Source organism: Hypomesus nipponensis, chromosome 20 (assembly GCF_054491055.1).
Source record: "Hypomesus nipponensis isolate SF chromosome 20, ASM5449105v1, whole genome shotgun sequence".
Taxonomy (NCBI): Eukaryota; Metazoa; Chordata; class Actinopteri; order Osmeriformes; family Osmeridae; genus Hypomesus; species Hypomesus nipponensis.
Genome location: NC_140380.1, coordinates 10,959,758 through 10,985,000, shown reverse-complemented (window position 1 = coordinate 10,985,000; position 25,243 = coordinate 10,959,758). Strand labels below are relative to the sequence as shown.

Here is a 25,243-nt window from a genome sequence, read left to right as displayed (position 1 = left end):
ATTTTCAGAGCAGAAAACAGCCCACCAGACACGGTGAACACAAAACAATACTACGGTGCAACAGTAAGGCCAATATGATAGGCGTTTACAACAACAGATGATCCATCGTGACTGTGATATTCAACTTAGCGTCGGTAAACCTTACCCTGGTTGGCGTAGTATAAAATCATTTTGCCGTAGCCGCATGCACAAACATACTTTTAAAAAGCAAAAAGTTAGCCTGTCGCTCAATAAAACCGAGTGTCAAAAATAATTGTTACTGGCCATAATCAGTGCTATAATTTCTAATTCTCTGTATTGTGTCTAAACAAAACCCAGTATTTTATGGCCTTTGACGGGTAATAGCCGTGGGCTGTGAATGCAATCAAAGCTTGTGACAGACAGCTCTGCTCAGAAATTAAGCGGATCCCCCAAGACTGAGCAATCATGTGCATTAAGCCTGATTATACCATGTGAACACAGAACAAACACCTAATGAGGGAATTAGACAGGAAACGTTTTCTCTGCTCTGCAGGGACGAGGTTCTGTCTTCTTGTGGGTCGACCTGTCCTCTCTGATCCAGCCGTGTGCTGTACAGGCTTCCATGACGAGGAGACACAGTCGTTTCTGTTTCATCAAATGTAACCTGTTCATGGAGGTCTGATGAACTGTTTTGTATTGTTTTGATTGGGCATAAAGGGGGATATTTAATGGTCTTATCGCTGGGTGGATGTTCACATCAGGATCTCGCAGTGTTCGGATGAAATTATGTTGACTTGTAGTTTTATGTTGCATAAAATATTGACTTTTACAGTTGGTATCACACAAAACATCACTGTCACCCTCAATATTCACTTTATATCCTTCACCATTCACGATATCAAAATGTCATCACTGGTTACAAGACTTGTCCATGGCAGAACACAAACTAGTCAGCTTGCTTGTCATAAACAGAAACATTAAGAAACTGGTCCTTGAAAGCTTGATGCTAGCAAGACAGAGGTCAAGGCTTGCGTTTGTCGGTATATTTAGTAGACAGAATTATCCAGAGTATCATAGCATATTCACTGCATGTGTAATATTAGATGAAAATGTCATTAATTGGATATTGCATGCACTCCAAAACAATTTGATTTGCATTGAAATTCAACTTGTATGAATCTGTCACTGCAGGTAATATACGGTATGAACGATCACCATTGTGGTTGTCGTTGGGAACTGCCGGCTCTAGAAACACTGCCCTCCTGGATAAATATTTATTCATGTTTTATTAGAGAAGTGTGGAGAGTGCACTGGTATTTGCAGTGTAAATCCCCTCATCTCAGATGGTCTCTCCCAGAGGCCCCGTCAGTTGGACTCTGTGGGGCGTTCCATTATTTTAGAGTGTTTAGATTGCGGGGGTGGCACGCTCTCATGGCCATATTATTGCTCTGTCGCCTACAGATTTCATTCATCCACACTCGGGATGTGTGCAGATCAGAAAGGCGGCAGAAGATGAATTCTTCAGACTACGTGAAGGGGTAGAGGCCACTTAAAAGTTGAATACATTTTGATAAACTGAAATGGGGAATACTGCACTTTTAAAAAATCTATTAAAGCCGAACGAAGGGCTCAAAGTGCTTGGCAGCATCAGGGGGTGACATTTAGAAATGTCTAAATTGCCATTTACGCTTCACAATAAATGGATAAATAGAAAGGCCTTGCTCACTACCTTCCTCACAGTGGGCAGATGTCATTAATTTCTATTTGTAACCCCATACTCTCCAAACACAAACTCAGAAATGGATGTTTATTGAATTTTTTATCCCGAACGCTTACGCACGTGTTTTAGGAGGTGGCACTCAGAGTTCCCCACCTCTCTCCTCTCTCCCTTTCTCTTTTCTCTCTCCTTTTCTCTTGTCTCCCTCTGTCTCTTTCTCTTCTCTCTCTCTCTCTCTCTCTCTCTCTCTCTCTCTCTCTCTCTCTCTCTCTCTCTCTCTTCACTCACTCTCTCTCTGTGCCTCTCTTTCTCTCTCCCTTTCTGCTCTCTCTACCTCTCTCTACCTCTCTCTCTCTTTTATCTCTCTCTTTCCCTTTCTCTTCTCTCTCTCTCTCCCTTTCTCTCTCTCTCTCTCTCTCTCTCTCTCTCTCCTCTTTATCCAGTTGTGTGTCACTGCATGGCATTGTGGGCTCCCCTCCCGTTCTCAGTTGTCCTGTTGGTCATCAGCTGTGGATTATTGTGGAGCTGTGAGCGCTCCACCCCCTCTAAGGCTGAGCTCATGACTAATGACTCACCAGATTTGCACTCTACCAACCTAACCGTGAACAAAACAAGTCCTTGTAAAGAAGTGTTCCGAGATGCACAACAGAAAAAGCTATTAATGAAACGTGGCTACGCTAATAAAACAATTGTGAATTAGGTTCCCAGCTGCCAACCCATTTAATTGATGAAAGGGTATAAACAGAGAAAGCAACCAATTCATTTCACCCCCACCGAAATGCAAAAACAAAAGGCAAGCGAAATATATAAATAAATTGAGAAAATCTTTCGTCAGGGTTTAAATTGCATAAACACCATCTGGGAAACTGATTTTAGAATTGAACGAATGAATCGCCCCTGAGTAAGCACTCGCACGGAGATATAGCAGTCCAGGCCTCGTCTCTGACTGATCTCACTGGTAGCAAGCAGTGGAGGATAGATGGCTATCTGGAGGAGGAACGGCCTGATTCACTAAAGGTCAATGGCATTACCACAAGGAAAACAACCACTGCAGATGTGTGATACACAGCTTGGAGAGAGCTTCCTGGGGAACTGATTGAACTCGGCGTCATGCAAACACTGAAACGCCGGCTATATGTCTTCTTTATGTTGAGGTATATTGTTATTGAGGGACTATGATTGCTCTCCATGATGGCTCCAAGGAGATGGAACTCATAAAGCAGGGAGGGCGGTAATCTGCTCAACAGCAGGGCCTCAATCACAACCCACACACACACACACACACACACACACACACAAGCAACCCACGCACACACACACACAAGCAACCCACACACACACACGCAAGCATCCTTCGAAATGCATAATCTTGCATATCACCTTTTTCCCCCCGTCATACAAAGCTGCCACTTTCAAGTGCCTAAGCTTTCATAGTTTGGAATTCCCTCCTCGGTTCTAGAAAACAACTCGGAGACACAATCACACTTTCTCGCCTCTCGTGTCTCCTGGCACCACTACCTTTCCTGGGACCCTGCTGCCGGCAGCCACAAGGGGATTATGGGACATGTAGTCATTAGCCATGAAGCTATGTACCCTTTGTCATGTCTGCTGATGTCAGCAAGGACACAGACAGAATTGCTGGAGAGAGGGGAGAGGGGGGGGAGAGGTGAGACTGGGGGAGACTGGGGGAGAGGGGAGACTGGGGGAGAGGGGGGGAAAGGGGAGACTGGGGCAGAGGGGGAGAGGGGAGACTGGGGGAGAGGGGGGAGAGGGGAGACTGGGGCAGAAGGGGGGTAGAGGGGAGACTGGGGGAGAGGGGGGGAGAGGGGAGACTGGGGGAGAGGGGGAGAGGGGGAGACTGGGGCAGAAGGGGGGTAGAGGGGAGACTGGGGGAGAGGGGAGACTGGGGCAGAAGGGGAGAGGGGAGACTGGGGGAGAGGGGGGAGAGGGGAGACTGGGGCAGAAGGGGGGTAGAGGGGAGACTGGGGGAGAGGGGGAGAGGGGAGACTGGGGGAGAGGGGAGACTGGGGGAGACTGGGGGAGAGGGGAGACTGGGGCAGAGGGGGGAGAGGGGAGAGGGGAGACTGGGGGAGAGGGGGGGAGAGGGGAGAGGGGAGACTGGGGGAGAGGGGAGAGGGGGGGAGAGGGGAGACTGGGGCAGAGGGGGGTAGAGGGGAGACTGGGGGAGAGGGGGGGAGAGGGGAGAGGGGAGACTGGGGGAGAGGGGAGACTGGGGGAGAGGGGAGACTGGGGCAGAGGGGGGTAGAGGGGAGACTGGGGGGGAGGTGAGACTGGGGCAGAGGGGAGACTGGAGGAGAGGGGAGACTGGAGGAGAGGGGAGACTGGGGGAGAGGGGAGACTGGGGCGGAGGTGAGACTGGGGGAGAGGGGAGACTGGAGGAGAGGGGAGACTGGGGGAGAGGGGAGACTGGGGGAGAGGAAATGCTGCTGGAGAGGAAATGGGGTTAGCGGGCGTCCAGGGGCTGCTGGTGACTGAGGCCGCCACTGGATGGTCCTACTTAACTCTGAAGAGCAGCGTGTTACTGGGGCTGTGGTAGCCTGGTTTGAATCCGGCCCGGGTCATTCCCTGTACTATCTTCTGTGTTCTTCTCTCTCCTTCACATCCTGACAGTCTGCTGTCTCTGTCCCCAAACACTAAACCAGCCATCCCCAACTGAAGAGAGAGAGAGGGTGTGACAGAAGCAGCCTACTGGACCTGTTTGACGATGCATGCGTTTGATTCTGTACGTCAGCTCATTTTGAAGATCCCGTCCTTGAACTGTTGGCCTCTGGTGTTAGTCTTGAGGACCCGTCTGGTCCTGTTAGATAACGGCTCTGGAGCATCTCTGAGGGGATCTGGCCCACAATCAAGCAGATGAGAGGGAGAGCTGGCAGCATCGCTGCAGGTTAGTTGTTGTAAAACGCATGGCGCTAAATCCCTCCCTCCTCTCTCTCCCCCCCCCCCCTTTCCTTCACCACTAACTCCCTCCCTCCTCCCCTTCCCTCCCCCCTCCCTTCCCCCGTCCTTCATCCTTCCCCATCTCCCTCCCCTCTCTCTCCCTTCCCCGCTCTTTCTCTCTCCTTCCTTCCCTCTCTCTCCCTCCCTCCCCCTCCTAAATCAGTTTAGAGATGGGCTGAGGTGGTGACAGCAAAGATTATGCAAAAGAAATCTGGTCTTGAGTGGAGGCCCGTGTCACTGCTTAACACGGACCACGAGGAGCCCTGCTAGAGCCTCGTTCCCCCCCTCCCAAAGAGACTTGATCTGGGCTCGCCTTTAGAGAGAGCCCCCTGGAACTTTGGCTTCTTCCGGGAGGGAGGGAGGGAGGGAGGGAGGGAGGGAGGGAGGGAGGGAGGGAGGGAGGGAGGGAGGGAGGGAGGGAGGGAGGGAGGGAGGGAGGGAGGGAGGGAGGGAGGGAGGGAGGGAGGGAGGGAGGGAGGGAGGGAGGGAGGGAGGGAGGGAGGGAGGTGTTAGGAGCTTGGTGCAACCATCAGGTTCCTACCAACAAAAGGGCCCCAATGTAAAAGCCTTGAGCAGAGACGTCTATAGAAGAGGGATGATGTTGACTCGTTTGATACGGCTGTTCAATCAATCAAAACACAGACTACTCAAATATTTATCAGAGGTTTCTAGTATTTATCATTGAATCAAAAGCAATGCTTTTGGATGGATGAAAGTATAATTTACTCCGAAGAGAGAATACAAATTGCTCACCTAAATAATACTGTATGACTGAATGATGCAACACTCATATGTTTGACTTGAAAAGTTCAGTAATTTTCTTCCTCTGTTAAAACCTTCAAAACCAAGGTTGGTATGACTGCTTTCGACAAAGGTTAGTCTCTTGTTGTAATTAATTGACATCCCCAATGTCGTACCACATTGATTTCAAAAACGCATTACCACACAAAATATGCCCTTTGTAAATAACCTGTAAACCAGTTCCCTCCTTCCCACCGTGACACCCGCCCATCCCTGTGTTCAGCTGGGTTCAGCATGTGTGTCTTTATTGATGAGCTGTCTTCCCTAAATACTGTCTGCACCACATGATATCAGGTCCACCTTAAGCAGCGACAATGCCTCCCTCAGTTTGACGTTCAATGTGTGTGTGTGTGTGTGTGTGTGTTTGTGTGTGTGTGTGCGTGTGTGTTTTATCTTGCACTGCCTTAGTTTTCCTTTGATTTCCCTCCAGCCTTGTGTCTTGGTGTACTGGTCTCTGGATGCTTGCTTATGGATATCGTTTGTTTTCTCCTCCCCTCCCCACCCCACCCCCTTTCTCCTCCCTCCTTTTTGTGCATGCTGCTCCTCTTGTCCTCCCCCTCCTCTCCTCGTGTGCTCAGACGCTGTGCCCAGCTCTGAACCTGCAGCTCACGGTTGGTATCTCTCTCTACTCTCTCCTCCTCCTCTTCCCGTCCTGCATGCCCCATCACAGCATGTCACATGGTCACCGGGGTGGCGTGGGGGCGTGTGGTCTGTTCTGATCGCCCCGCCCCGCCCCACCTAACGCCCTCTGTACATCTCTGTAAACCATGACGTGAAGAGGTCCTTGAACTGATAACTGCCTGTCTGCCCGTCGGCTGTCTTCCCTCCGTCAAGTGATTGAATGTCTTCTGGTCATATCGCAAACCCAGCCTCCAGCCTCAGGCCTCCAGCCCTGGCCTCAGATCAGAACACGCTCCAGGATAAACAGCGAGCGTCTCACGCTGGCGCTGTCTGCTTGTGGCACCGACCACAGAGTCCTGACATTTCCCTCCCCTGGGTTGTACAGTTTAACACACCATCCTGATCAGGCATTTCAATCAGAACATCCACGAGAAACAGATTCCATCTCAGTGACAAGACGGGTGGGCACAAGTATAGTACATTTACATTTAGTCATTTAGCAGACACTCTTATCCAGAGCGACTTACAGTAAGTACAGGGACATTCCCCCCCGAGGCAAGTAGGGTGAAGTGCCTTGCCCAAGGACACAACGTCATTTGGCACGGCAGGGAATCGATCCGGCAACCTTCTGATTACTATCCCCGACTCCCTCACCGTTCAGCCATCTGACTCCCTATAGCTCTATGTAAAATAGTTATAAATACTGATCTTTTATTTATATCACTTATTTGGCTGGCTTTGTAGGATGAATGATCAGAAACATTTTAGCACAATTGTTTTCTACATCATTGCTGTTGGATATTAACTCTCATTTCAACAACCTACCACCACTGCTAGCTCTCCATGCTATGATATTAATGGTATCATAACAGCCAGCATGTCGACCTAACAGCCAGTTTGTGTGACTAATACTTGTATGTAGATATGTCACACATCATTCTGTAAGTGCCTTTTCCTTTGTTGTTTCACTGCTGCACTGAAGACCGTTCAGTAAAACGTACAGTTATGTCTATTCCTTATGACATATCACTTAGAACCGCTGTGTAGCTTTGAACAATGTTCCACAATTTCAAAGAACAGGAACTGTAGTGAAAAAGGGGGAAAATGTGGTTGAATTCCATTAAATTGATTTGCCCGGAGGATGGCAGGTGTTTGATTAATACATACATGTATTGCTAATGGAGGGCAACAAATATATAAAGAGAAGTCATTGCTTTACATACACATTCTAACACACTATGATCCCTAACACAGCTGCATTGTGAAACGTGATTTTATACTAAATGTCAGACGGTTGTATTTCATGCTAAAATCAATGTTTTGACCTAAAACAACGCAGATATGTTTCTCATAAGGTTAAACTGCTTCTGTAAAACAGCCTTGTGGTACTTTTCCTTCTCTTCAAAAAGATGATGTATCGGTTGTTGTATGAAAGAGTGGCTTTGCTTTTATTTAGAGATTTTAACAGCAAGAAATGACCCTATTGTGCGATCCAAAACAGCTTTGCATGCAGGTCACTGGGAAGTCAGTCACAGGACTATTTCACATTCGAGGTTCTTCAGATAAATGAGTTTGTTTCTTTCCTGTTCTGCTCGTCAGATCTCCACCCTTTACGGACAGCACTCCTACTTACCTCCAGACGTAACCTAGCAACAGGCTGTTGAGGAGCAAGGTGAAGGAGGGGGGTGGAGGCAAGGGCCGTGCGGGCTCCCTCAGGGTAGGAGGAGGAAGCCACACACAGGCTCCTCCCCCTGAGAACACCAGGCTCCTCCCCCTGAGAGCACCAGGCTCCTCCCCCCTGAGAGCACCAGGCTCCTCCCCCTGACAGCACTAAGCTCCTCCCCCTGAGAGCACCAGGCTCCTCCCCCCTGAGAGCACCAGGCTCCTCCCCCTGACAGCACTAAGCTCCTCCCCCTGAGAGCACCAGGCTCCTCCCCCCTGAGAGCACCAGGCTCTGGTTTTAACTGCGTCAGCCCTGTCGTCAGTGTAGAGTCAGTTCTGCCAAGTGGGGCGTTTGGCTGGAGAGAAGAGATGAGCAAACACTGCCGGCTTGGGATAGAAGCTCATGTCTGTGTGTGTGTGTGTCTGTGTGTGTGTGTGTGTGTCTGTGTGTGTGTGTGTGTCTGTGTGTGTGTGTCTGTGTGTGTGTGTGTGTGTGTCTGTGTGTGTGTGTGTGTGTGTGTCTGTGTGTGCCTGTGTGTGTCTGTGTGTGTCTGTGTCTGTGTGTGTCTGTGTGTGTGCGTGTGTCTGTGTGTGTGTCTGTGTGTGTGTGTGTCTGTGTGTGTGTGTGTGTCTGTGTGTGTGTGTGTGTGTGTCTGTGTGTGTGTGTCTGTGTGTCTGTGTGTGTGTGTGTGTGTGTCTGTGTGTCTGTGTGTGTGTCTGTGTGTGTGTGTGTGTGTGTGTGTGTGTGTGTCTGTCTGTGTGTGTGTGTGTGCGTGTGTGTCTGTCTGTGTGTGTGTGTGTCTGTGTGTGTGTGTGTCTGTGTGTGTGTGTGTGTGTGTGGTCGGTGTGCGTGAGGGGTGGGCGGGGGGATATGAATCATGCCACGGGGCAGGGAGATGCATCGCTCCTGGGGTCAGATAGATCAAATCCTTATCAGCATGTCAACGCCCCAGCCAGGCAGAAGCTATATTGCTAGGCAACCGGCATCCCACTATTTATGGCGTTTGGTTTCCCTGACCCAGCATGTATTTAGTGTCAGACGCTGTCAGACGCTGTCAGACGCTGTCCCCAGACCTTTGCCTAGCAGATTTATCAATATCTTGTCACCATTTTTTCATTTTACAGGAAATGATGCAAACGTTTTTCTGCCTCCTGGGTTCTGGGCTCTCTCTCTCACTCTCTCTCTCTCTCTGTCTCTCTCTTTCTCTCTCATTCTTGGTGAAATTGTATCTTAACACAACATTCATTCGGTCTGCTGCCTCAGGTTTGCACCCACTCTACCTTTCTCTTTCTCTCTTTCTTTCATTTTCTCTCTCCCTTTCTTTCTCCCCCCCTCTCTCTCTCTCTCTCCCTCTCTCTCCCTCTCTCTCTCTTTCTCTCTCCCTCTCTCTCTCCCTTCCCTCTCCTTTTCTGTCTCCCTCGTTTGTGCAGATTCATTCAGGCGTGGTGCCTATGTTCATTTCCAAAGAGGATGATTGAACACACTTCACTTCGTTCTGTCATTCCATCATCCCTTTGTTCAGCGCCGCAAAGCCAACATCTTGCTCAGGCACCGGACAGACATGAAGCTAACTTATCAGGGCCAAGTTTGATTGTGTGCCCTTAGTAACTGGATTTCACACACACACACAAAGACATCTGCAAGAAGCTAGCCGCGAAGCTTAGCAAGTGCTCGCGTGACTGCACATGTTCAGATGGAAAGGCGGTGAGGTGATGATATCTTGACCTCATGGTTGAAACCCTTTTAATTGAATTCAAGGGTGCCCTCGCCTGATTTAAGGAACCCAGCCTGCTTATTTCACTTGGAACATTTTGCGCTAGTCTCTTCTTTTTGGCTAGTCATGCTACCTTGTTCTTCTTGATAGGATTAACTTCAGGCCAAGAGATACCTTATCTTTGTCCTTTGTCATCCAATCTGGCTCAAGACCTTCTGTCTCTACAAATGCTGCTAAGTTCCACCAGACGAGACTAAACTCAAACGCATAAAACAAAAAAATCCCTTGAAAGAAGTGACATTTGGCGGCGTGGCAAATTAAGCGACAGCTTATTTACGTATATCCCTCCTTCCCCCGCAAACCCAGAGCCTCTGTCTGACACCAAGCTGAGCTCGCCGTCGAAACGTGCCTGCTTTACATGCGGCTCTCGGTGGTGCTAACTGCCTCGCTCCTCTCATCCTCTCCAAAGCTGTCGCTATGGTGATGCACCCTGTTCGTCAGGGCGGGGAAAAGCCAGACCCCTTATTTAACGTCTTGTTTTCCCAGAAGCGGCTCGGAGAAAGAAGAAAAAAAAAAACACAAAACGATTGGACGTTTTTCTCTCTGAAATGGTCTGGAAGAAGGAAAGGAACAACAAGACAAGAACTGAGATGAGGCATGAGGGGGGAGAGAGAGGGAGGGAGGGAGGGAGGGAGGGAGGGAGGGAGGGAGGGAGGGAGGGAGGGAGGGAGGGAGGGAGGGAGGGAGGGAGGGAGGGAGGGAGGGAGGGGGGAGAGGGAGGGAGGGAGGGAGGGAGGGAGGGAGGGGGGAGAGGGAGGGAGGGAGGGAGGGAGGGAGGGAGGGAGGGAGGGAGGGAGGGAGGGAGGGAGGGAGGGAGGGAGGGAGGGAGGGAGGGAGGGAGGGAGGGAGGGAGGGGGATGGGGGTATGAGTGGGGTAAAGATGGTCTTGCCCCTGTAAACAGCTCTGGCCTGGATGAGAGGGAGGATGAGTGAGGAAGAGGGGGTGGTGTTGGTCAGGCTCTAATGTGTCTGATGAGCCCTTCGCCCAGTGATAGGGGGACTGATGAAGATCACTACACTAACCTCTCAAAGACGGGCGCTTCGCATATATCTGGATGGCGCAGTGCCAGCGGTCCATGAGGGAGATCTGAATGCAGAGCATACCAGACCCTGGCTTACAGGACTCAGTGTTGTGGCATCTGACAGTAACCTGTTGACACCAGCACACATGCGTCAGGATTACAGTTTTAAGAAGGGGATTAGCCAATTCTTCCAAGGTTCTGTGATGCATGTGAGCTCTGACAATATCTCAACCAAAAAAATGGTGAAAGGAAGAGGAGTCTGTGTTTGCTCCGTCGATGATCCAAGCCAGGGGTGTCAAACTCCGGTCCTCGAGGGCCGCTGTCCTTCATGTTCTAGATGTTTCCCTGATCGAGCTCACCTGATTCGAATGAATAGTTGTTATAACAACCCATTTAATTGAATCAGGTGTGTTGGAGCAGGGAAACATCTAGAACATGCAGGATCAGCGGCCCTCGAGGGCCAGGGTTTGACACCCCTGATCTAAGCGATCAGCTTCTTTTTCTTCCTGGTGGAAAGGGCAGGGCTGGGAGCGGTCCGGGGCCCAGAGACGGCGCGCTATGCGACCTGTGTGCATGTAAAGGCTGTGCTTTGTGTGTTTGGATGTCATTTGACTGTCGTGTGGGTATGCTGCCACAGTAGGTGTGCGATGTGACAGTCGTGTGTGTGTGTGTGTGTGTGTGTGTGTGTGTGTGTGTGTGTGTGTGTGTGTGTGTGTGTGTGTGTGTGTGTGTGTGTGTGCATTTTGTTAGGCTGGCATGTCTCCATGGCTACAGACCTGCCTGTAGCCCTCTCAGGTGAGGTGCACACGCTGCAGTAATTAGTCTCACGCTCTCAACCCATTAAGGCAGGTAACCAAAAAAAGAAGCTATTTTTCTACCTTCCGCCTCTTTTCCCTCTTCTAAATCCTCCTCAGCTGACTGTTAAGTGGGCCGTGGGGGCTGTGTGAGGCTGGGGTGGCGGAGAAGCAGAGATCAGCTGTGACAGTTGCTGGCGACTAAGCCCAGCGGTGCAGAGCGCTCCCAGTCCGGCAGAGAGAATCTAATTGGAAATGAGTTCCATCTCAAACAAACAGTCTCTCACCTCCCCTTCCCATCGCTCACCCCCCCCCCCCCCCCCCCCGTCTCCCCCTTCTCTCCCCCTGAACCCACAGACGAAACCAAATGCCCCCCTTTGGGCCTCTTGCAGAGACATCTGTTCACTGATTCTTTCCCTGTCTGTGGATCCGGGTTGGGGATGTTGGCAGAGGGACTGTGAGAGCGATGGAACTGCAGGTTGTGCTGCTGGGCTAGGTACTGTTTAGGGGAGCATGACTCCCAGCGTTAACAGAGGTCTGGTGGTAATCACCACCTGAATACTTATTACATTTTTTTTCTTTCTCTAATATAGCAAATATATCTTTGTCGAAACTCCTTCGTTTTGTGCACAAAAAAACAAGACATTCTGCAGGAATAGTGAGTCTTTCGAGGAAGCGGTAAAATGACAAGGCATAAAGAGCAGATTTGCTAAAAAGCTAGCTGAATGCTTTGATAGTTTATTTTTGGCGGTGGGCACACGCGTAACCAGAACGTACCTGTGAGTAGAGGTTGGGATTAAAGTTCACCTCTCCTTAGCACACTGCGCTCACCGCAAAACGCTCCCATTACCACCACGGGGGCCGCGGGAAGTTGCCACGGCGATAAAGCGGATGAGGCGGTTGAGGGCGAGGCCTCCCTTGTGCTAACAGGGAGCAGACAGACACTCCCAGGGCCCGCGCACAGGGCCAGGCTAGACACACTGACGCCTCAGGCACCAGGCTCTCTCACCATCTTTTAGGTGCCTTTTAAGAGATAGATATATATATATATATATATATAGATATATATATATATATATATATATATATATATATACGATTTTATTGTTTCCATTTTTCTGCTGCATTGGACAGTTTTGAAGTGAAGTGTGACAGGAAAGGCAGGGAGTGTGAGAGAGAGATGCAGCAAAGGGCCCAGGGCGGATTCGAACCCAGGCCGCTGGGGTATGGCCTCAGCCTTTACCTTCCTTGGTGTGTATGTGTGTGTGTGTGTGTGTTGGTCTAACCGCAGGATGGACCACCTCAGCGTGGGGCCCACGGCAGCTTGTGAGACTGCTGTGCTGGAGGAAGTCCACTGGTTGTTAGTGGCGACCTGGGACAGGAGTTATCCCTTATCCATGTCCTCTTGGGGAACGAGTCCCTGCTCCCCACACAGGCCGCGTAGCATAGCGTAGCAATCCCAGGAAGGGATAACTCATCCTGGATTAGCCGCAGACAAACCTCCGTCCTCCTGGTCCTGTCACAGAGGGAAAGCCCCTGTCCCCGCTGGTGCTTCTGTTGTTTACAGAGATTTACATAATGCCCCTTTTGTCACGTCGCAGACTCCTCACAACACTAAGACTCTCTACAAGTACTTTCTATCTCTGTGGGGATACTGTGTGTGTGTTTGTGGGTGTACGTGTGTGTGCGTGTGTGTGTGTGTGCGTGTGGGGAGGTGAGGAGAGGAGACATTGGGCCTTACCTCCACAACCCAGCTCTGCAGAACCTTCCTAAATATGCCGCAGGAGAGAATTCTCCTTTTATTTTATTATTTATTTATTTTTGCCCCGTGTTTAACATCAAAGCAGCAGGACTTTAATCACCTACTTAGTTTCATCTGACTCGAGCAGTCCTCCGGCACCCTCTGTCAGGATGAAAATCTATCGGGTCTAACCAGGCTGCAAAGCTAGCTCCCTCTCTCTCTCCGCTCCGCTCTCAGCTTAATAGTTTGGGGGCCAATGGGGACTTCCCTTGTAGTAATATCAAGTTAACAGTAGTATTATTGACATTATTCACCGAACAACTTCACTTCAACCAATCAACGTTTAAAGTCATGCACTAAGGAGTTTAGAAGTTTGACTGGCTAGGGAACCAAGATATCGTCCTTTGCAGCCATTAGTTTGCGTAACCATGGTAGCCGGATACAATTTTATTAACGTAACTATTTGGACTGAAGCAGCCCTTCGCCAGATCAAGTCTGTGAAAATTAACAGATGATGTGTGATTGTTTTTTGTTGTTGTTTTATTTCATTTGGTTTTTATTTGTCTCATTGGAATTCCGCATTTTGTAAGTAATTACTTGGGTAATATGTTTAGCTGAAAACCTTTTCAAACAGCCCCAGAGGTTTTACGCCATGAAGATAAAGTGGAAATGAAGCTGAATAGAGTCGGATTGTTGTTGTCAATACGCCACGCTTCAGTGTAATCTGTAATTACTATCGTTGTTTGTCTTTTGTTTTACCAGACACTCCTCTGGAATGGCAACTGAAATTACAGTTGTGATTGAAAAGAAGGGTATATTCACAATGAAATGCAGATCCGCTAACCTTGATGCCTCGACTTTCTGAGGAGACGGAAACACTATGATGTCTTTCTTCATCTGCCAAATACATATTTAGTCCCAAAAACGTGTTTCAAATCAAGCTTTCAGAAGACTTGCAGTCATCCTTGAGTTCTTAATGGAAGTTGGCCTGACTCATGAATGCAAAACCTAAATTAGCAGAGTTGTAGTAGGAGTCAGGTGGCTGAGCGGTGAGGGAAGCGGGCTAGTAATCAGAAGGTTGCCAGTTCAATTCCCGGCTGAGCCAAATGACGTTGTGTCCTCGACAAGGCACTTCACCCTACTTGCCTCTGGGATAATGTCCCTTTTTCCTTCTGTAAGTCGCTCTGGATAAGAGCGTCTGCTTAATGACTAAATGTAAATGTAGTAGTACTACAGTACAGTATGGAAATGTGAGCAATGTCTATGTACAATCATTGTAAAACTCAGACAGCAAGACAGCAGCGAGTCAGAGGAGATGTCATTGGAGGTTCGTCGTCGCCTGAAATCTTGGCACAGCCTGCATGAAGTCAGACTCCTCTCATTTACAAGCACAGTGGAACATAACCCTTAACGCAAAAGATTAAACTAACATCGTTCATTAAGTTTTATGACAATTATTGTTTTTACGACCATAGTTGTTTACGGGAGAGAGCTGCAGTGTGGGGGGGGGGGTAAAGACAGTGTCGTTAACCCATGAGTCTGACACCCACCTGCACGCCGCCGGGCTCCTTGATTTCCTCTCCCTCCCCTCAGGCTGCAGAGACGCACCGTCACCACGCTTAATTAGCAGATTAGAAGATCCAATTATCCGATCTCCTGTCTTTCTGATCAGCCCCGTCACAGATGTGTTCTTTTGAATATCAGATGTTTGCCGTCCCCCCTCGGGGTCGGCATTTTTTCATCAATTCGATCGCTCTCGACGAACGTGTGTGTTGCGTTGCGTGTGTCGTCGTGTTTTCCCCTGGACCATCTTGTCTCCTTCGCTGCTCTTCAGGGTTTTGATTTATATGTGAGGGGAACATCAAGAGGAATGGGTCCTCTTTGCTGGTGAGCTGAATGTCTCTCGCTGTTTTCCATACCAACTAGATTGGCTTGTTAGCTTCGTCCCCTGTCGTATTCCTTCCAGCTTTTCCTCTGATCATGCACCTGCAAACTCCCTTATGGTAGTACTTATATCAACGTCAAACCTGCCTTAGTGCTTTCTACCTCATTCTGGAGGGACTGACATCTGCAGCGGACTGTGTTGAATGCCTAAACTACCACTCTGCTTGTCATATTTCCACCAATCTCAAAAAAGTTTGTTCTGGACAAAAGCACTCAAGCTTTCAGAGTGGGAGCAGAGCTGTTGGGGGAATATGCCGGATGCTATGAAAGTGTCCTGATGTAAGGAAGCACACACACACACACACTCCCAAGCAGGCACATGCTAATCTTGCAGTTGCAGTACCCTCACTCTACTTCTCAAGCCACCCCAGGCCTGGATGAAGGCAAGTCTTGTTCAGTCCTAAACTAGAGGTTTTACAAAACAAGTTGAAATTTCAAAACAACCCAGAAACGTGAGCAGTGGACAGACTGAGAGAAAATCCCGACATCGTTTAAACAGACCGTCTAAGTACGGAGGGCAATACCGCAGATCCAATGCCAATTTAATTGTCCATCAGAGGATATAATCAGTCTCCGTGGCCGGCTTCATTTCAGAAAGTTATTAGAACTTGACGATGAGTGCCCCGAATCTAGGGCAACAGAAAACAACATGCCTGGCCTCATCGGAGGATGCCAAGTGACAGAAGAGGATCAAGTGTGTCGACAGGCTGTACTGTGGAGCGGAGGAAGAGGGGAGGGGGGACGCAGCGGAAATTAGAATGGGGGAGTCGGGGGAGAGAAAAAGTAAGAGAGATAACTAACATATTTCCACTCTCCACACCTGAGCGGCAAACAAGCAGGAGAGGACTGAAAACACTCAGCCCTTCTCTCCTCCGGCAACGTTTAACAAAACAATCAGAGAGCTGAAGAAGGGGAAAGAGGGCTGGAGGAAGAGGGCCCTCTGTCTGCGGCGTCTGCCGTTCGTCATTCAGGTCATTTTGGCTTAAATTGGACCGTTGAGATGGATCGGAGGCTGTACTCTGAGACTGACTACAATAAAACGAGGGATGACAATGCATTTTCTACAGCGTCCGAGGTGATTGTTCTGGTTCCATTCTTCCCCGCTGTCAGGATAGATGGACAGTTCAAAGGAAAGAAAGAGGGTGGGAAATTACCTCAAGATCTCCTGCTGAATGCAGCATGGAGAGACAAATGTCAAGAAGAAGGGTCTCCTTTGTAGTTGTCCCAGTGGCCTTCCAGGAAGAAGGAACTTGATGAGTCCCACCAGACAATCGGACTGGCATGTAACATCACAGGAACACGAGACGTTCCTCCACTCCTGTGCTGGGGGGAGTTGTAGGAAGGGGGTAGGGGTGGATCGGTCCAGGTCGAGACCTCCCCTGGCCGGCCTGGAGGAAGCTTGTCTCTCTGGTGTCTGGGGGGTACTTCCTGGAGACACCTGGTGGCTGGCTCGATCACGGGGGGTGTTGGAGAGGAACTCACACACGACAGGTGTTCACACAGCGGTTGGCGGCTGAACACCCACTAGTGCAGTTGCTTCCTGCTTCAATCAAAGTTGTGTTCGCAGCAAGGTTTCGGGCCCTGGGTTCTGCAACCACTGGGTTTGTTTGGGCTCATTATTTTTGTGCTTCAGCTTTGTTTTTTGTCTGGTATTTTCTCCTTCTGATGTGGGCTATAAACACAAAGTGTTGTAGTGTGGAACTTTACTTTCATGGTTGTGGGGCGATAATAGTAATTCCACTTGGCTGCCTTTGGGTTTTCAAACAGGCAGTGTTTCCAGACCATTCGATAGTGTGCTACCTTACTTTTGGTGAAATGAGGGGTCTCAAACGTTTCACCTGAAAAGACTTCCTTGTTAAAATTTCTATTGATTTGCTTCGAAAACAATTCGTTAAAAAACTTTTTTTCAATTTTTCAGGCAAGGTCTGAAAATGGTGTCCTTCCGCTGGATTATTTTTGTTGTTGTTTCCTGTTTTGCGATTTCAGGTCAACAGTCTGCTGACACATTAACTTGAGGTGTTATATTTCCCCTCCTGACACCTGGGCCGGATGTGAGCCAGGAATGCCCAGTGTGCACTATTAACACCATAGCGTCTCATGTGTGACACTCGCTCTGTGGATGGTGATCCTACGAGCGCCCAGACCAGCCCGTTGATTACCCAGCGTCTGCTGCATCAAGGAGTCTCCTCCCTGTCTCTAGAGCAATCTGGCTGCCCAGTAGGCAGCCTGGTGGAGGAGGGGGGGAGTCTGAGGGGGGAGGAGGGGGGGAGTCTGAGGGGGGAGGAGGGGGGGAGCCTGAGGGGGGAGGAGGGGGGGAGTCTGAGGGGGGAGGAGGGGGGGAGCCTGAGGGGGGAGGAGGGGGGGAGTCTGAGGGGGGAGGAGGGGGGGAGTCTGAGGGGGGAGGAGGGGGGGAGCCTGAGGGGGGAGGAGGGGGGAGGCTGAGGGGGGAGGAGGGGGGAGCCTGAGGGGGAGGAGGGGGGGAGCCTGAGGGGGGAGGAGGGGGGGAGTCTGAGGGGGGAGGAGGGGGGGAGCCTGAGGGGGGAGGAGGGGGGGAGTCTGAGGGGGAGGAGGGGGGGAGCCTGAGGGCTCCTGCTGATTACATTTGGATGAAAAATAATAATCATCATCACAATACCTTTATTTTTAGACGCCTTGATTACGGAAAAATATGTTTGTGAAGAAGAAGGTGCGCGAAGAGAGACTGTCTCTGGTAATCTTGCTAACAGGGCATATCAACGTCCAATCTGTGTAGACGCCACTTTCATAAAACACGTTCCGTATTAAGTGGAAAACGACTTAGATATCCGTTTAGCAGCATCCAGGAGAGCCTCCACGTTCTGACAGTCATAGAGATGAGGTCCAAACTGTTTTCCATGGATGGCGGTTGGGTGTGGTGACTCACATATGAGCACCATGCGAGGCTCCTAATGAAGTCTCTTATTGCCGTCAATTTGGAGAGAAGGAAATTTCAGGGAGTTTTCATTACCATGCCAATTTGCTCTGAATTATTGAATATTCCCGGGGTTGAATGTACTAGACAAGATTAGTTGTTGGTCGTACGCGCTAGAAGCATCCCATTTCCCAAAACCATCTGGCCCCTCTCAATTTACACGATGCAACAATGTTGGTTCTGAGTGGACTTACTGGAATGACTGTTTCCTCCAGTCTTGATTGCGTTAGAGTACAGAGATTAAGAAACTGTTTGAGTACAGAGCTCGCTGTGTTTTTCCAGAGCTACAAGCTTCCTTCCCTGGAAGGGGTGAGGGAGGGGAGGGGTGGAGGGGATGCGGGGAGGGACTAGAAGAGACAGGCAGGTTTTCAAAGCCCAGTCCATTTGTCAGCTTTGGTTAATTAGTGTCAAGTGCATGCTGTCCCAGAGAACGACCCGAGGTGTCAAACTGCTGTGGGCTTGAAGCTTCTCCGTAGTCCAGCCTCTCTCCTCCTCCTCCATCCCTCCTTAGTTCTATCAGGACTAACCTCCCTCTCTCTCTCTCTCTCTCTCTCTCTCTCTCTCTCTCTCTCTCTCTCTCTCTCTCTCTCTTGCCCTCTCTCTCTCTCTCTCTCTCTCTCTCTCTCTCTCTCTCTCTCTCTCTCTCTCTCTCTCTCTCTCTCCCTCCTCCCTGGCCTGTCCCGTCACTAGTACAAAATAAACTGAAACAGGGAAGGTTGATGCGTTGTCCCCACAGTGCCCTGCCTCACTAGGCAGCCTAGTGTAGCCCTGGGCCACATTAACATCTTAATAAGATAGTGTGTTAAAGCACGTCTTCAGCCCTCTCCCTAACAAGAGCGGATTAGGTGTCCGATGAAAATTCTGCTGACTTTAATTGAATCTTCCGAGCGCAGATTTTTTTGTTTGTTGTAAATAACCTACTAGGTTCATCAAGGTATGTTTGGTTGAGTTTGGCAGGTAGTACCACACACACACACACACACACGTACAGTAGGTTTACCTGGGAGTTGTTTGTTAGGTAGGGAGTCAGATGGCTGAGTGGTGAGGGAGTTGGGCTAGTAATAAGAAGTTGCTGGATTGATTCCCCACCGTGCCAAATGATGTTGTGTCCTTGGGCAAGGCACTTCACCCTACTTGCCTCGGGGAGAATGTCCCTGTACTTACTGTAAGTCACTCTGGATAAGAGCGTATGCTAAATGACTAAATGTAAATGTAGGTAGGGAAGGAAGGAAGGATTGTCAAACTGCTTGGTTTCTTTCACTTTGCAATCCTCTAATATGTTGTGGCTCGCCGTTTTTGTCTTCTGAAGTCCCTCAAGAAATACCTCAAGCTTGGACTCAACCTGGAGGAGGGCTGGAGATGGAGATGAGGGCTGGAGATGGAGATGAGGGTGGGAGATTGCAATGTGCAGCTGAGGGGGATGGGACTGATGGATTTCACATGAATAGATTGCAAAGAAGATATAGGTTGTTTAGTTTCCTCTCGCCAGCCTCTCACATCCCCTGAAGTGTTGCGATCTGTGTGAGATGCCTGTTTGAAGGAGGTGCACTTGCAGACATACCATGGACTTGAAATGAAAAAGCTTCAATCCTAACATGGCAGTTTTTGATAAAGCACAGTGTCTGTTAAAATGAAGCATTGGCCGTTTCTGACAAAACATTCCTATATTTTTTTAAATATATATATCTCATAAATCACTTATTATCACACCTGAAATGTCTCCCCTCTCAGGTAGATACCTGGGTCTTGTTGAAGTCACTCCATCTAATGCCCATCGCACTTCTTCAGGTCTATCATTTCCGAGCCAAGTGTGTGCTATTGATGAAAGATTTTGCTCCTCCTATGCGCCGTGAAGAACCAATCAAATCCACAAACCGCCATTACTACGGGTTGTCATGGGTCCCTACACTTAATCAATAACCTTCACATATCATTAGGGTGTGGAGCCTCGAAGCTGGTCTTGGTCTTCAGCCTCAAGCAGGGATAAATCTTTCTAAAAAATTGCCTGCAATCTGCACTTTTTCGTCGAGCAGGGCGACATGTATTTCTTTGGTTCTGACGGGACACCGCACGGGGTCCAGATTTATTTGGCCAGCACTGCTCGCTCCGTGAGATTGGAGCTGAGAAGTGACTCAATCGCTTCATAAGTCATGTTTAAATGTTCTGCTGTGGATTGTGTTTCATTTCCTTTAAAGAGCAGACTCTTGGCAATTATGCATGACTCATCTTCTTATGTAAATGGATCAAATGAAAATACTATGTTTTTTTTCTAAACTGGATCTCCATTTATATGTCCAGTCTTTGAATGTTTTGTGTGATTAAAAAAAGAAAAACAAATGCTGAAATTAATTGGACTAATACATGTTGAACCACGTAGGTTTAGAACATCCAACATTGTTCCAAGGCCGTCATAGTTAACTCCATAACTTAATAGCTGTAAACACCAACCCACACATGCAAACATATATATATTTTTATGTATTTATTTTTTATTACTAACTCATAAACCCTCCGCACATCATGACTAAAGGTCATCCATGCATGTGCTATATGAGTGTGTTTCTATAAACTGTGTGTTTCTCAAGGTGTGTGTTTCTCAAGGTGTGTGTTTATCTAAGGTGTGTATCTCTAAGGTGTGTGTTTCTCTAAGGTGTGTGTTTATCTAAGGTGTGTATCTCTAAGGTGTGTGTTTCTCTAAGGTGTGTGTTTCTCAAGGTGTGTGTTTCTCAAGGTGTGTGTTTCTCAAGGTGTGTGTTTCTCTAAGGTGTGTGTTTCTCTAAGGTGTGTGTTTCTCTAAGGTGTGTGTTTCTCTGCTCTCAGACTCCAGAGCCGGGGAGGGAGTGCCTAGAGCGGTTGACCACGCGGTCATCGGAGGCGTGGTCGCTGTGGTCGTGTTCGCCATGCTGTGTCTACTCATCATCCTGGGGCGGTACTTCGCCAGACACAAAGGTACGTGGTCGCTCTGCCCCGGTCGCTCTGCCCCGGTCGCTCTGCCCCGGTCGCTCTGCCCCGGTCGCTCTGCCCCGGTCGCTCTGCCCCGGTCGCCCTTCAATTCAGATTTACGTAATGCTTCTCTTAAATTAGCATTCTTAGGGTCTGTTTTTCTCTATTGCAGACATTGTATGTTGTTATAAACTCATTCCTGCCTTTTTACATTTGATCTGGGCTATCGCCTTCATCAGTCTGTGAGGATGTGAATAATCCCTGTCGGAAATGAAATTTCAAGTGGTTTGCTTGTTCCTGCTAGCTTGTTGAACTTGACAAGGTTAATTGAAGGTCTGAGCTGAGCTGAGCCTCCAGAATCCAGTTTTTGGAGTTGTTTTATGGAAATCATATACAAATCTTGAACACCATCGAAGGAATGCCAAGAAAGGGCTTTGTATTAGTCAAATTAATAACTGACCCAAGATAATTAAACTCTTGATGTATAATTCAGTTACAGTTATCAAGTAAGAGTGGGTGGACAGGGGGGGGGGCAATGGATTTACATAATGACATGTTTGATAGGACAACATTTTAATCATCTGGATGACATACAACGGTTTACAGTTAACCTCTTTGGTCGTCATGGTTCACAGATTTGCTAGTTGATTAATAATAAATAACTGAGCTGGCATAATGAACGGCTGGGTATTTGCACATGATGCGGATATGCGTGCCGGGTATCTGAGGAATGAGACGAACTGTGTCGACCCCTTTGCTGTGTCTGACCCCTCGCTGACCCCTCGCTGACCCCTCGCTGACCCCTCGCTGACCCCTCGCTGACCCCTCTCCTCCAGGTACCTACTTCACCCACGAGGCCAAGGGGGCGGATGACGCGGCGGATGCAGACACAGCTATCATCAACGCTGAGGGAGGACACAACAACTCTGACGAAAAGAAAGAGTACTACATCTAAACATCCACCAGGGGGTCGGGGGGGGGGGAAAGGGTTAGAAGGGGCTGGTTGGGGAGACAGGTGAGGGAGGGTTTTGGTTTTCAGTCAAGGGAGGGTTGGGGGGAGGGGCATGGTTGGAGGGAGGGGGGGGAGGGGGTAAGGTTGGGTGTTGCTAGATGTTGCCAGAAATCACTGTAGAGAGCTTCACCATTTGACACCTCCCAAAACTGCTGGTACGAATTTTATTTAGTTCAACCGTTTGCAGAAAATTCTGTGCCTTGTTCTGAATTTTTTTTCTATTCATTCCTCTTATGTAGATTATTTTTATTTTTCGTCATGCCCTCCCTCCCTCCCTCCCTCCCTCCCTCCCTCCCTCCCTCCCTCCCTCCCTCCCTCCCTCCCTCCCTCCCTCCCTCCCTCCCTCCCTCCCTCCCTCCCTCCCTCCCCTTGTCCGCACTCTCTTCATTATCAGTGTGCTGTTGGCTTTCCCATGAGGGGGAAATGACACTGGCCCTGTGTTAAAGCCTCCCTCAGTGTCTGCACACGCGTCATGTTGTGCATACCAAAAGCTTGCAAGAACCCGATCTCCTCTATACTGTGAGCCGGCCTGGTCTCTGGCAGAGCCGCCCCCCCTCACTCCTTTTATAACAGCAGAACACACTTCTAACGCTTTATGTATCATATTTAACGTATATCACATAAGACGTGTACATTTGAAAAAAGATATGAAGCCATTAATCATGTTCCCCCTCAAAAAGAAACATTGTTGGAAAGAATATGACAGAGGACAATTGGTCTCGAAAATTGTCCTTGTTTTCATTTCATCGGGCAGATTCAGCATTGCTGTGGATGAGTGGTGTTCTTTTCCCTGTGTCTTCAATTTGTTTTTCAAAGTAGATATGCCAGCGCATTTGAAACATTGCTTCTCTTAGAAATAAGTAAAGTAGACAGCACATTATTTCACCCACACTGTGCTGGACTTGGAGGCATTTTCAATTCATTATTTTCACCTTTTCTTCTGTTCAATGTTGTTTTTATTCGGTTGTGCTGAATGGGATGACTGTTCTCCCTCTTAGGCATTTATTATCTTGTGATGATAACATTATTTGTGTTTATTTCCCCTCTCTCATTCAGAAGTATTTTTACAAACATGAAAATTGCAACAAAAAAAAAGAGAAATGGTTTCAACAGCTGTGTATGGTGGTGTGTGCTAACCTTCGTCATTCATTCTAGTTGCCTCGGTAAACCAAGTTATAACCATCCTTTGAAATCCTACAAACAGTTATCAACCCCCTTCAAACTTCCCGACGCTTGAGTGACAAAGCAACCTGACTAAGACATTTGAAATGATACTACCTTTAAACACTAAGATGTCGTGCCACTATCACTGGACATTTAGGGGTTAAAACGAAAAGCATACATTGTCATATAAATGTGATATTACACTTTTTAAGCTTAACACCCTGCATCAAATAAGGACCAATGTATCGCTTCCATGGCTTCGACAAAATGATTTGATATGTTATGATTTTAAAACACAAGTTCTCAAACCAATTCAGATGTATCGTTAACAACATATATGTTACCTTGAGTTGACATTAACTTTTATACATTGCATAGAGTGTCAACAACAATTGTTATATCGAGTATGTAAAAACATGGTACCATGGTTTAGCAACATATTGCACTAACACCATTTGTGATTTAATTATTTCACTAGTTGAATTATTAAGTACTTGATTTTAAGTATCAAGCTCCTAGTCAAATCTAATGTAACTGTATCCCTTTCACAACTAGTGTTACAAAGAGTTTCAGTTGCCCACATATCAAACGGATAACCGACATATACTCTTAGAGAGCACAGATCACCAAACAAAAAAACACGAAAATGAAATCAAATTATAAATTTAACTTAAAAACACTATAAATAAACCAACTAACCTATCAAACAGCCATGGTTTTGTGTTATGGCTTCACCTGTAATCCTGGGCTCATGTAGGATAATAATAGCCAAATAAATATTCTTGTGCTTTTATTGAAGTGAAGTAGGTCAAACCTGTCTTAGCCAAAGCTTTGGACAACGTTAGTTTGTTGTTTAGCAATGCAAGCATATACCAGGCCCCTTTAGCCACACAGACTAAGAACCAAGTAGATCTGATGATCTCCATTTCTGCTCTTTGATTACAGTCCTCGCTTCTTTTATTTATTGACTGATTTACTTTCCACTGGACAGGTCAGCTAAACTAGAATTTAAGGTCAACTACACAGGTGCTCACAGTAGTTATCAATGTCAAATTGAGGTACTGTAATTTCCAACACGTGTTATACAAAAACAATTAAATAAAAACACGCCGGGAAAATAATTTGTTAACAACTTCGTGAAGTGTATTGGTGGATTCTCTTGTGATCATTTTTTTCTTCCAATTTCACCCGTTCGTTGTTTTTTGCACTCTATATTTTTGGTTTATGATACTATGATACTACAGTCTGAGTTTGACAGATTGAGAACTCGCTTACATGTGTGTTCATAACATGGTTCTGGAACATGATGTTAAATTCCGGAATGTAATATTATTCTGAGGGACAGGGCCACATATCTTCCATCACCCCCCCCCCCACCACCACCACCACCACCCCTCCTGTACTGTATTGTACATGGTTGTGCTATTATGCAGAAGTTTTCAGTTACCAAAACGGCTCACTGCATGCACATGAGTGAGGATTTAAACCCCTTGTTTAGTTTCATAACTTTTCTTTCTCTACAAAGGATCTGCTTGAGTTTATAAAGACATTTGAAGGCCTCTAGATGTGAACTGAGGGAATGTTTCAGTACGATCTTTAGGTGTTTTCTTGAACCTTTATACGGTGCTGTGCCACACAGCATCGTTAATGTTGCCCTGCATACTTTATATTGGACCTGCTGACTGCGTCAACATGACAAAGAGGATGTAGGAAGGACATTACTTTCATGTTTGACTTGGTTTTTGTTCAAAACGTGCTCTTTAGATATCTGTGTAAAGGAACTACCACTGACTTAACACTGTATGACACTGATGTTTGTTTATGTCTGTAGGCGAGGGGGAAGATTTAGATCAAATTCATTTGACAATACGTTTCCTGAAAAACAACTTTGACAAGGATGACAGCTATGGTCTGAGAGATTGAGATTGTGTGTTGTATTTAACAGTGCACATTTTTTAGCTAGGGTCAAATATGTGATAGCTTCAATTTAAATCAGACTTCAAAGTTCTTGCCACGAAATTGACCGAACATTGTTTACTGCTAACATTGTTTTGAGTGGTTTTATCTGTTTTTATATGATTTTAAAAGGTCAACCAAATGAATGGTTCACTGCAAACGTTATTGGCATGGATAATATTCAGCATTGGACAGGTACAACTTTATATGAAACTAAATATG

At 47.7% G+C, this 25,243-nt stretch overlaps 1 protein-coding gene across 4 annotated transcripts in view; it reads left to right on the top strand.

Annotated features, from left to right (window-relative positions):
• The window catches only part of cadm1a (cell adhesion molecule 1a), a 212,177-nt gene extending 190,007 nt beyond the window's left edge, over window positions 1–22,170 (top strand). For 2 of the 4 annotated variants that reach the window (XM_084684114.1, XM_084684115.1), the window contains 3 exons: window positions 6,016–6,048; window positions 20,767–20,895; window positions 21,726–22,170. In XM_084684114.1, the coding sequence (XP_084540240.1) occupies window positions 6,016–6,048; window positions 20,767–20,895; window positions 21,726–21,844 (281 nt within the window). In that variant the 3' untranslated portion in view covers window positions 21,845–22,170. The remainder of the gene's footprint in view (window positions 1–6,015; window positions 6,049–20,766; window positions 20,896–21,725) is intronic. The other 2 variants (XM_084684117.1, XM_084684116.1) reach the window with 1 other exon arrangement.
• Window positions 22,171–25,243: the final 3,073 nt, after the last annotated feature.